The sequence below is a fragment of the Caretta caretta genome, chromosome 27 (genome assembly GCF_965140235.1).
Source record: "Caretta caretta isolate rCarCar2 chromosome 27, rCarCar1.hap1, whole genome shotgun sequence".
In the NCBI taxonomy this organism is placed as follows: Eukaryota; Metazoa; Chordata; order Testudines; family Cheloniidae; genus Caretta; species Caretta caretta.
Window position 1 is genome coordinate 14,232,377 of NC_134232.1, and position 12,692 is coordinate 14,245,068.

Consider the following 12,692-nt stretch of genomic DNA (forward strand, 5'->3'; position numbering starts at 1 on the left):
TGTGAAGAAGTATTTCCATACGTTTGTTTTAAACCTCCATGAATTTATTCAATTCTTTTTTGAACCCAGTTATATTTTTGGCCTTCACAGCATCCCCTGGTAGTAGTGAATGCCACCGGGAGACTCTGCCTTGTGTGAAGCAGTACTTCCTTATGCTTGTTTATTTATTATTTGCTGAGTGCCACAAGAGTAGTTGGTACATTAAACTAAAAGATGAAGACATGGTCCCAGCCCCGAGGAGTTTACAATCTACACTGAACAATCAGAACAATACCAGTGTGAAATGTGCTGGATAATCTGGGATTGAAGTACATGACCACTAAGAGATGCAGATGTATTTTCTCTTAATTTAATTCTCTTGCTTTAAGTATAACGCCATCAACTACTGCAATGTATAACTGACCCATTCCTATATACTCTGTGTGAGGATGAGTTGATATTTGCATCTGAAATGTATAGCAACAAAAAGTGTGTTAAAGGAAAATACTTCCCAGCACAGGTTTCTGATTGCATCAGGCAGAAATAAAGTTTTATTAGAGACACTTTTCACTGGAAGGCAGATTACCAATCTTGGTACAGATTGTCAGAACATTACAGAATGGAATTACAGAATGGAAAAAGCAGAATGGAAAAAGCAAGTAGTAATAGGCGGGAAAGTGGCCCATCTGAACAGCTCTGATGGACCCCCTATGGATTGATGGCAGCAGCGTTGAATAACTCTTAGGAGCATTTCTCCTTGCTCTTTGTTTAGGCATGCAGGAAATGTGGTGAGTTCGCTCTAGCTTTGTCTGAAGTTTGCTCCAATGGATGGTGTTCGGCTGGAGGATCATCGGCATGTCTGGTTAATCAAAGGATTTTCTTGAGTATGCTGTTGAGAGAGAGAGAGGGAACCATTACTTTGTTTAGTGGGGTGGGGGGAATCTCTTTGCACTACCGTTTAGCACACAGAAAACAGGCTGGGGACAAATGCTAGGATGGCTGTAAGTACTCCAGAGCTTTATTTAAAAAGTGTATTTTTGATGGGTTTCTGCAGAAAGTAAATGAGATGAAGAAAACCAGCTGTGGTTGTAATTAAATGTGTGTTTAGGGCAAAATTCTGCTCTCAGATGGGCACTTACACCTTCTATTGAAAAAAACAGGAACTGAGCACACATCTGAAGGGAGAATTTGGTCTTTAGTTTTCATAGCATGGTAAAATGTCTTTTTAAAAATACATCAGTAATCCACCATGAATTGAAGCATCTTTCAGAAATGCTCTTTTATCTGCAGTTCTGTTCTACCTATGGTCCCCCTCTCTGTTTTTCTGTTGTTTCCCACCACGCTGCTCTATAAGCATCATTCTCTCTCTCTCTTTCTCTCTCTTTTTCTCACTCTCTTTCTGTCTTTTCCTCCTTTCTCTTTCAGACACACACACATGCGCACACATACATGTTACAGGATCTTCCTCCAAGTTCCACCATTCCTATTCTCCTCTAGTTCACAGTTTGTTTATATTACCTACTTTTTACTCCCACGCTACTCCTTGTAACTTGCATCTCCCAAATTGCAAACTTCCTCTGTAGCGGGTGCAGAAACTTCGCCTCTGTACTTTTGAGGTCCCACCCCCAACCAACAAGTATCATTATTGCCATGTCCAAATTGAACCTCATTCAGCTCACTCTCACTGGGGCTCTGTGACACCCAGATAATGGAAAAGAAAGAGTATTTGGCCTGATTAAAAATGAGGTACAGAGCAGTGCAGTGTACCAGTTGCATGGCAATGATACTGCAGTCCAATTCACCTCAGTCTCTGCAACAGCCTCACATATATTTTGAAGAAAAAAGAGACTTAATAAAATGTTGCAGAGCCCCGCACAAGGAATCCTTTGAGCCAAATGAGCAATTAGCCTACTGTTTGAATGAGAGTGTAAAGAACAAGGAAACAATTATCCTTAAAACAGTTCTTACCATAGCTTTCACCAGACTTGCATGGCTGAGAAGCTGAGTGGCCAAAGGAAGATGAATAGGAGTGGGAAGAACTACTACTAGCCCCTGAAATTCTTTCTCCTCCTCCAGTTATACCACACGATCTTCCTCCTGTTCCGTCCCCTGAGGAAATGTCACCTCCTCTTCCTCCTCCTGTGCTGACTCCAGTATAATGGACACTTTCTCTTGTTTCTGTTCTGCCTCCTGATCCTCCACCTCCAATGATGCTTCCTCCTCTTTCACCTCCTCTTCCTCCTCCTGTGCTACCCCCATAAGTAAGGCTACTTCCTCCAGTTCTGCCTCCTGATCTCCCACCTCCAATGACTCTTCCTCCTCCTAAAGAAGCGCCATCTCCTTCTCGTGGAACACTGTAAAAGGAAAAGAGAAAAGTGAATGAAACAACAAATCGTTTCACAAAAGGAGACCCACACACTGAAGATGCATGGAAGCCTGGCCAGCACTCTTCTTCCGGTCCATTACCCAGCACCCTCAACCCCCAGGGCCAGTGCAGATCATCAAGAAAATGACACTCAAATCCATCTCCCCACCAACCTCACGTCCACAGGCTGAATTTTCCCATGGCCCTGCTCAGAGATTTTTTGCCTGATTCGGTTCTGCTGCCAACCAGTTCTGAAAGCCTACTATGTCACTGATATCCAAAGTTGAAATGCATAAAGCTAACTAATTTTTGCTTGCTTCATGGTATGGGTTAAGACCAGTCAGAATTAGGCACAGGCCAACTGCTTCAGGTAAAATAAAAAATAACCTCAATTTTCACCAGAACTTCAAACTAAAATTCTTCTCTATTTTCACTGCTGCCTCTGTACTTACCAGCTTCTTCTAGAATCAAAACTAAGAAAAGAATGGAAAAAAGGTTCTTTTCATGGTATTTCCTGCCCAGCCCAAAGTAGTACAGCAGAAGAATAATTTTTTAAATTATGGTTATACCCGTACGATTTCTGTTCCAATTCTAAAGTCCAAGAATGCCATGAGTTTTGGAGCCCCCTATGGTTTATGAAACAAATCTCCAGATATTTTCAGGATCACTCAGTGGCATGAAATTAGCCCCCATTCCTTGCAGGTTTTGTGGCTGCAGAATCTGTTGTACCAGTTCTTTACCCTGCATGATTCTCTTTGTTCCTAAGTACTATAATTTGCACTCAGGAATTACCAGCATTGAGGTTTCATGTAATGCCCTGATATCTCAATAGTTTACATACCTAATGTCTTGATGTCCTTCATCAAGCAGATGCCGATACTGAGCGATCTCCTGTTCCAGCTGGTTCTTGATGCCAAGGAGCAGCCTGTACTCTTGATTCTGATTATCTATTTCACATCGGATACTTGCCAGTTCTTCTTCCACAGAGACAATAAGGCCCTGGATCTGTTGCAGCTGTATGTTGTAGCGACCTTCTGTGTCAGCCAAGGAGGACTGCAAAGATTGTACCTGAGAATTGAACAGGAAGAACAGGGTCTGTAGGAATGTGGCAAGTTTAACCTATTTTGATGCAGGAAACTGGGATTCTCCAGGGCAAAAAGTACAAAGCAAATTCTTCACAGCAACAGATGTACCAGCCATCTCACCCTTTACTAAAGGAGCACTAGCTATGGCTGGTCTCCTGTCATGCCTGTAATCTATGTGTCCTGCTCCATATGTCAGATACAGAAGCAAATGCTGTTACATACCGTGCTGAGGTAGGACTGCAGCTCAATTTCCACGTTCTGATAGTCACGTCTCAGCTCTGTGACCTGTTTGTTGCTTGACTGTATGTCCTCACCACTCGAGTGGACTTCTCGATTAACTTCTGTTATCTGAAAAATGCAAATACAGAATCGAGATGTTTTAGCTTCAATTATAGGGTGAATATGGTGAATTTATCATCATGAAAGCATCTAAAAAAATAAGTAAATCTGGCTAGAGGCTGAATGAGTTGGTGAGGTTCTGTGGACTGCAATGTGCAGGAGGTCAGACTGGTTGATCGTGATGATCCCTTCTGACCTTAAAGTCTATGAGTCTGAGTCTATGAGTAATGTAAACTGGGGACTGTGTAAACTTTCCACACACCGTTCTGCAATGCCAATGCACCCCAGGCCTGGTTTGAATTCCCCTTGCTATATAATACAGAGATTCCACATATCTTTACCAGTTCACCTTAGGGAAATGTGGTCTAGATAAAATTACTAAATGGTGGATGCACAGCTGGTTGAAAGACCGTACTTAGAGAGTAGCTATCAATGGTTCGCTGTTAAATTTGGAGGGTCTATGTAGTAGGTTTTTCAGGGGTCAATCCTGGATCCAGTGCTATTCAATATTTTCATTAGTGACTTGGATAATGCAGTGGAGAGAGTGCTTATAAAATTTGCAGGTGACACCAAGCTGGGAGGGGTTGCATGGGGAATAACTGTTTAGATGGTGATAGTGGTGAAAAATGCCTGGGGGTTCTAGTGGATCACAAATTGGATCTGAGTCAACAATGTGATGCAGCTGTGGTAAAAGGCTAATATCATTCTGGGGTGTATTCACAGGAGTGTTGTATGTTAGACACGGGAGGTAATTGTCTCCCTCTACTCTGCACTGTTGAGGCCTCAGCTGGAGAACTGTGTCCAATTCTGGATGCCCCACTTTAGGAAAGACATGGACAAATTTGAAAGAATCCAAAGGAGAGTGTCAAAAATGGTTAAAGGTTTGGAAAACCTGACCTCTGAGGAAAGGTTAAAAAAAAACTGGGTGTGCTTTATCTTAAGAAAAGGAATCTTGAGGGAGGACCTGATATCAATCTTCAGATATGTTAAGGGCTGCAGTAAAAGTTGATCAGTTGTTCTCCCTGTCCACTGAAAGTAGGACAAGAAGTAATTGGCTTAATTTGCAGCAAGGGAGATTTAGGTTAGATGTTAGGTAAACTTTCTAACTATAAGGGCAGTTAAGCTCTGGAATAGGCTTCCAAGGGAAGTTGTAGAATCCCCATCATTGAAGGTTTTTAAAAACAGGTTGGACAAACACCTGTCAGGGATAGTTTAGGTTCACTTGGTCCTGCCATAGGTGCAGGGGGCTGCATCTGACTTCTCAAGGTCCCTTCTAGCCCCACATTTCTATGATTCTATGAATTCTAGCTTGCAGCAAACCCTTTCTCTCCAGTTCTGAACTTCTCATGCTAAACTGTCAGCGTAATTTAAAGATGATCTGCATTAAGTAACGTGAACAATTGTCCTACCACTATTATACCTGTGTGTGCTAATAAAATATGTCAAGTCTTTTTGTGAGAGATATAGTTATAGATACTGCAACTTACCTTGGTTTCATACCATTTTTCCACCTCTCTACGGTTGTTCTCAATGACATGCTCGTATTCGTTTCTCAGGTCATTTAGCACTTCTGTCAGATTGCAGCCTGGAGTAGCATTGACCTCCACATTAACATCACCACTGGTCTGTGGTTGCAGTCCTTTAATTTCCTGCAATGAAAACCCAGGCCCCCCAGAAACAAACAAATACCTCATTCTGAGCTCATATTTGTAGCAAAGAAGGTTTGGAAGACAACCTTCCCACTGCCAACACAACCCTTTCTCATGTGGCCTGATTCTGACATTCACCCCTTATGTTTCACAAGACCCTCCTCTGTCATATGCCAGGAGAGGAGCAGGATCCACACTTTTGACTCCCTAGTTAAACAACACAATGGCCAACACTGTTTTACTCTGTGAAAGGGCCAGTTTTGTATGCTCAGCCCCAACTCTGCCTCCTGTGGGGTGTTTGATTTCCAATGTGTTGTGGACCTTGCATGTTGAGTGTTCATTATGGTAGTGAGTTTATGCATCACATTTCTTCCATGAAAAATATTTTCACAAGAAGTTTAAATATTTCCTTGTGGCTTTTACATACATGAAATCTATTGTTTTCTTCCATGGCTTCACCAATGAATTGAATTTGGAGAATGAAAGCTGCTCATTTCCCTAATCTAGTTTGGTCTAACATTCGAAGTAGACTTCACCTGGCCATCCCTTTCCTGAACAAGAATGTACCTGCTGAAGTCAGTGAGAGTGGTGGGCAATCAGTACCTCTGAAGATCAGGCCCAGGATGTCTCAAGTTAGACACTCAAAATCAGAGGGCAAAATTTGGTGACTAGTAGCCAAGGAAACTCTTTGAATATTGAATTTTCATTAATTATTATTTTTATGGGGGGATTTTACCTCCTCATGGTTCTTCTTGAGAGAAATCAGTTCCTCCTTCAGGGTTTCAAACTCTAACTCCAGGTCAGACCTGGTTAGGGTCAGCTGGTCCAACAGAGGGCGTAAGCCACTAATATCACCTTCCACAGTCTGGCGGAGACCCAATTCAGTCTCATATCTAAATCACAGAAAGGAAAGTCAGTAACCATGGAGCCAGAGGAATACTAGGTTAGTATTCTTAGCACTATCAGGTTTCTTTGCGAACAGGTCCTCATCACCTAGTTGCCTTTTTCTACCTTATTTTAATCTATTTGCTTATTCCTGATTCTCTTTCAATTTTTATTGACTTTACGCTGTTTTAATCCCATTGGCTGCAATGGAACCTCTCCTGATTAACATTGGGGTAGGTGAGTACAGGCTGACCATCTGACCTATTAGTTCAATGTCATGGACTGGATTTTTAGTACAATTAAGCACTCCTTCCTCAGTCTTTTCCATGTTCCCACTCACTGTAGGCATTGTACAGATATCACCTACCAGTGTATCCTGTTATCAGTGAGGAATCATCAATTTTTTGTTCAGTTACCATGTAAAACTAAGGGTCAGATCCTCAGTGCGTAAAAATCAGCAAAACCCCATTGTTGTCAATGGCGCTACACTGATTTATACCAGCTGAGGATCTGATTCTAAATTCATAATACCTAAGAAACTCAAGAAAAGTTTTGGGTGACAACGAACTGAAGTCCTTGGAATGCTCCTCTTCTAAAGCATCTCTAGAGAAAAATGATAACGTAAATCTTAAAAAGCCAGTGGTTCCTGGAGTACTTCTCTTTCCAATAACATCTTCTGTCATGTAGTTGGAACTAAAATACTGTAACCCCCTGTATGAATTGCTTTGGATAGTGGATTCATGGAACTGATGTGAAGAGGTGGAAATGACTGGGTCAGGCAGGAAGGAAGAGAGATACTCACTTCAGTTTAAAGTCTTCAATAGTCATCCTAGTGTTATCAATGTTCAGAATGATCTTGTTAAGATCCACAGATGAATTAACAATCTGAAAAAGAGGTGACAGATGACATCCAGCCCCAGAGATGGGGGGACGGGGGGTCTTGCCCCTGCTTGTGAACGCCGGAGTCCTGCCCCCTTTTTAAAATATATAATTTTAGCAAAAACAGTTCAGCTATTTCTCTAGACAAGGTTAGGTAAAATACAGTGTTTTGTCTATGTAAAAAAAAAGCTCTTACTAACATTTTGTTGAGTTTAGCACCTCCATCTTTTGGAATAGAGACTTTAAATTTGGCAGGAGGGTGTACCCTGGCATAAAAGTCATACCTTTTGCTGACTCTGTAAATTTACAATCAGCCCCAAATTGGACAAGTTATTTGCCTGTGAAAATCTGAGATTGCACATGCTCAGTAAATACTTGTTAGAGTTTAGTAAAGTCTCTGAAGTTTCCATCTGCACAGGTAACCTTAATGCTGGCATGTCCTAATTTTTGATTGCTTGTATGTAATCTCATATTACATGAAATATTTTACCTGCTGTCTGCCTAAGTAGCTGTGCATAATCTCAAAGAGAAGCCTTTATAATTAATAGAACTTGTCTGAAAAATAATAGCTTACCTGATTGTTAAGGTCTTCAATTTCTCCATAATAGTGACTGTAGTCGTTTAATGTAGCAGTTGGACCTAGCTTCTGATACCATTCTTTGATTAAATTCTCAAGATTAGCATTTTGTTCTTCCAAAGCTCGCACGCTATTCAGGTAAGAAGCCAGGCGGTTATTAAGAGTCTGCATGGTTATCTTTTCGTTGTTGGAGAGGATGCCAGTATCATCGCCACCAAAGCCAACGCCTCCACCAAAGCCGATGACTCCACCACAGCCAACACCTCCACCAAAGTTGCCACCTCCATAACTGCCATCAAATCCCCCAAAGCCACCACGACTTGATCCAAAACCCCCTCCATAACTGCCGCTGCTTATTCCCCCTCCGTAACTGCCACTGCTTATTCCCCCTCCGTAACTGCCACTGCTTATTCCCCCTCCACAACGACCAATGCTTATTCCCCCTCCGTAACCACATCTGGAACCTCCTCCACCATAACTTCTACCAGAAAAGCTTCCACCACTGGTTATCCTTCTAGAGGAGCTTGAAGAATGCCCACCACCACCTCCACCTCCAACAACTGAAGAAGAGGTAATCGTAGTCTTAGTGCTACGACTCATAGTGATAGCAGTAAAGCGTCCAACCCAAAGCCCAAGTTTAGTTGCACAGCCTGATAAAGACTCAGACTGTAAATTTTTGATGTCCTCCGATTTCTATTTATACCTTACACATTGGGTGTCACCATTAGGGTGTTTCCTCTTCCCAGGGCATTTGGCAACCGTATTGCTGATGCCAAGAATAGTTTGCCCAAGGGATTTTTTTAAATATAAAGACAATCAAGCATACATTGCTGATTTTTTTCAGTGTGTCTTTGTTTGAGACAAACAAACGTAATTTCAGTGGGATGGATGTATTAATGTGGATCTCTGTGTTAGATAGTGCAGTGCTTTACCTCACTCATCCCATTTGTACCTCTTTCATCATAGCAAGAAGGCTTCTGTAGTCCAATAAACTGCAAAAGGCAACTACTGGATAGTGTCTCTCTAATGGGCATCATTGGTCAATAAAGTTCTTTTCCAAATTCCATTTCCCTATATGAAATAGAGAAAATTAATCCTAATTCCCTCCAATTTAGGTTGGGTATTTATTTATTCTTTTTGTTTGCTCTGATTGTTGTCGTTAACTACTGTTATAGAATGTTACTGTTCTCTTTTGTATTTTCATATTCTGTATATTTCCATTTCAATTCTGCTCATATTTTTGTCTCAGTGGGCAAAACATTGCAATATATTTTTACTACTGAAGCTATTAAACTTGTCTGGAATGTGTATTTAGCTTCAACAATCCCGGTACCAAGACAGTTAATGTTCATATCAGAAGTCTATTCCAAACAATGCATCAGTATTAATATTTTTAAATCATCAACTTTTCTTTATGAAGAAAACTATACAAAAGCCCTCCGAATATTACAGAGAAAGAATAATTACAGTTTATTTGCAGCAAAGAGCTCTTCAGCATATACCTCTTAAGCTGTTCTTGTCTAGGAGAGTGATATTCACTATGAAATCATAATAAAATCAATTGTACAGTAATGTTATTAAAAATTAATTGCAGTGCAGTGAAAAGCTGTATTAAGCTGAAGAGTTTTCATAAACCAAAGTGTGGTAGAAAGTGTCAATTCCATCTATGATTAGAGTGTTATGTATTCTCATAGTAAAGAGATCTTAGAGAGTCTGAAATAGTATCCAGGGAAAATGTTGGAAGTCCCATAATTTGAATCAATTACAATTATACTGGACAAAGCACGAGAGAAGATACTTTATGGAAGAATCTTGCTCAGATCCTAAAGGGGTATGGACCATAAGACCTATAGGTCTTTTCCATCTTAAATTTCTAAATCTGTGCTAAAGTAGGGAATCAAAAGATGTGGGTCGCTTCAAAACTTCTGCCAAGCATGCATGTTGTAGCAGTCTGTGGAGAGGCAGTACCCCCAAACAATCCTAATATTTTCACTGAGTGTTTGGACACCAGCACTGTTTCTGAGAAAGCTAAAAGAGTATTCTGAGTATTGTCATGGAAATGGCCAACCAACACTGAGTATAACAGCTTGCTTCCAGAATCAGCTTTTGTCTCCAAAAAGCATTTGTCTGATGGTATGAATTGCTGTCAATTGATTAATTAATTTTTTCCTTTGCCAGATCCAGAACTCAACCCCACTGCACCCCAGAAGTCTGTTTTTGTGAGATTTCCAGCCCATATTTGTATACATACGAGGTTTAGTAAATTCAGGTCAACATCCAAACCCTGGATTGCTTATCTGAAATCAGCCTCTAAACCTTGTAAGATTCACCTATCAGTACTTCTTGTGATCTTCCTCACGTGGATTAAACCTGAGAAAACCACAAATCCTCTGGCAGGTGTGGTTTGAGGAAACTGGACTGTTTTTGCAGTATCAAGTGTTGGATATTACTGAATTATTTTTAACACTATCCTGCCTTTGTGATATTTTGTGATTGCTGGTTTAGTGAGTTGTGATGCTGTTGTGAGATTTAGCAATTGGTATGGACACAATATTTTCACCCCATGCTCCCCCTGCTAAGACCACAGTGAGACATACCTAGAGTGTCATCATCATTTGTCCTTGTATCTCTGATGGCCCATTTTGCAAGCTCTCCAGGGATTTGCAAATGTTACCCTGACTATGCAACCTGTTTGGTTTGCTGCAAGTCACTGCTCACAAATTGCCATCTGTCACAATGTGCAAGGTTCTTTTTCAAGATATCTTTCTGCGTCTTCATTTCTGGCTGTTTTTAATTTAACAAATCATTATACAACATTTTCTTTCTGAGCTTAGTGGGTGCCATCTGGGACATGTCCTGTCCAATAAAGCTGTGCTTTTGTGTTTGCTTGATTGCTCTTTATGCATTCTCTTTGCAGAAGCTCACTGTTTATGATTTTGTCTTGCCATTTGTTATGCATAATAGCTTAATGGTGATGAAATATTTTATTTTCCTTGATAAGATGATAACTTGTCCTTGTTGCACAGATGGAGAGCAAGGTGGCAACCTACAACAGAGTAAATGTAGACTTTGGTCTTATGTGTGATACCCTACTGGTGCATGACTGAAAAATGCAATTTGCCATATGCAAAATCTCTTTTCTGTGTCTTTTTTTTATTCAGGTAACATATTTTTGGTCAGTGAGGGCCCTCTTTGACAAAATTCCATAAGGTAACTAAAATCAGTTAACACACTGAGTTTCCCACCACTAATTCTAGTGCTGTGTCTTATATATGCTTTCCCAGGTGCAAGGCAGTACATTACTTTCATTTTATCAGACCTATTTTATTGGCTTAGTAATGAACTGAAGGTTCTCTGGAGTGTGTGCAACAAGAGCAAAAGTATTTGCATCAAGTTCTCTGATATAACCTGGTCACTTTTATGAAGGCTTTCAGTCTCCTCAAGTTAAAGAACCTGCATCCTTTCCCCTCCTCCTGTCCTGTATGATGTTTTTTAGATTGAAAACTCCTCAGGGCAAGGTCTTGTCTGTCTATAAATGCCCAGCATATTTTGGGGGGCTGTAAAATAATAATAAATTATAAAGATTTTAAAATGTTTTAAATTCTTTTCCCACAATATAAAATGGATACATAATTCTAAAAAAATTAAGAATTTCACAATGAAGTATTTAATATAATTACAAGAGACCAAAATATGAGATTTTCAGACATGAGATTTCCCTAGTACTCTTTTTAAAATCCCTAATAACACTCCATCCTACTTTCAGTACTTTAGTCTCAGAGGCTCTTTTAGTCCCACTCTAATACTTAAAAATTCTCATCAGTTATATTGAAAGATGGAACAAAAGTATGAATTTTTGCTTCTTGAACTTCAGTAACTTTTAAATGGTATACCTGTGGGGTTTTCCTTTTTTTCTTTCAATATTGCTATTATTTCATTATCATCACTTGAATTCTAATGCTTTCTTTTCATTAATCCAGCGGTGTTTATTTTGGTGTAGCAAAGGTCTGCTGCGGTTTCCATTAGCTACTCATCCAGTCAACCCATAATAGTGGCAGTCAGCTCCTTCTTGGTCACTGAAGTCACTTAAAAGGAGACATGTCTCAGCATTTGGGGGTCTTTTGATAGCTTCATCTAATTTGCTGTACAAATTTCCCTTTTTTCTCATTGCTATTAGTCAAAGTACATGCATTGTACAGTGCACTGCACGAAGCATGGCCTTTTTGTTAAAGTGGCAATTATGTGTCATACACCACACACTTATTCCTAGAGTTGGTCAGAATTTTTCCCCTACTGAAAATTGACTTTTTGTCATGTAAAAACAATCAGTTTCCAGTCACATATTTTCAGTTTTTCAATGAAAAACCTGTGGAAATCAGACACTTTCTATGAATATTTTAATGTAGTCAAAATCCCGTTTTTCCATCGAAGAAAACTTTTGATGGCAGATTTTCAGCCAGCCCTACTTTTCCCATTTCTAAACTATCAAGTTATTAAATGAAGTTATTTCAAAGTTTAAATCCAGTACTAGCAGGTTTGGGTTCCTGTGATTTCCTCCACTAGGTAAGCTCTCAATCGCACACAAACTTTGGTTAGTTCAATCTTCTTGGGAAGTCACTTAATGCAGCAGTATCTGTATGGTTATATGTTAATTGTTTGAAAAACAGGGCATGCTTTCTCTCTGGCAGAATCAATCTTTCCTATCCTGAGCTGTTTTGATGTTTCAAGACACAACAATAATCATTATTTTTGATCCATTTTTGTTCACATAAGTAACTGCAAAATGGATGACCTAAAAGCCGTGGTTTTCTGGGGTGCCTAAAGGACACACTGACAATTTTGAGGGGAGCTTTTCTAGTCCCTTTTTTTCTTTTTATCTTTGAAGAGCACTGTGATTCTGATACAGTTATGCTCTTTACCCGTCCAAGATGCAC

The 12,692-nt window shown here is 40.0% G+C and overlaps 1 protein-coding gene across 1 annotated transcript; it reads right to left on the bottom strand.

The window, feature by feature from the left end:
* Window positions 1–512: 512 nt before the first annotated feature.
* Window positions 513–8,358, bottom strand: LOC125626635 (keratin, type I cytoskeletal 19-like). The gene is made up of 8 exons (XM_048829861.2): window positions 7,756–8,358; window positions 7,105–7,187; window positions 6,154–6,310; window positions 5,256–5,417; window positions 3,652–3,777; window positions 3,186–3,412; window positions 1,948–2,333; window positions 513–868 (listed from the first exon to the last, which is right to left on the bottom strand). The coding sequence occupies exons 1-8, from the start codon at window positions 8,356–8,358 to the stop codon at window positions 843–845; spliced, it is 1,770 nt and encodes a 589-aa protein (XP_048685818.1). The 3' UTR covers window positions 513–842.
* Window positions 8,359–12,692: the final 4,334 nt, after the last annotated feature.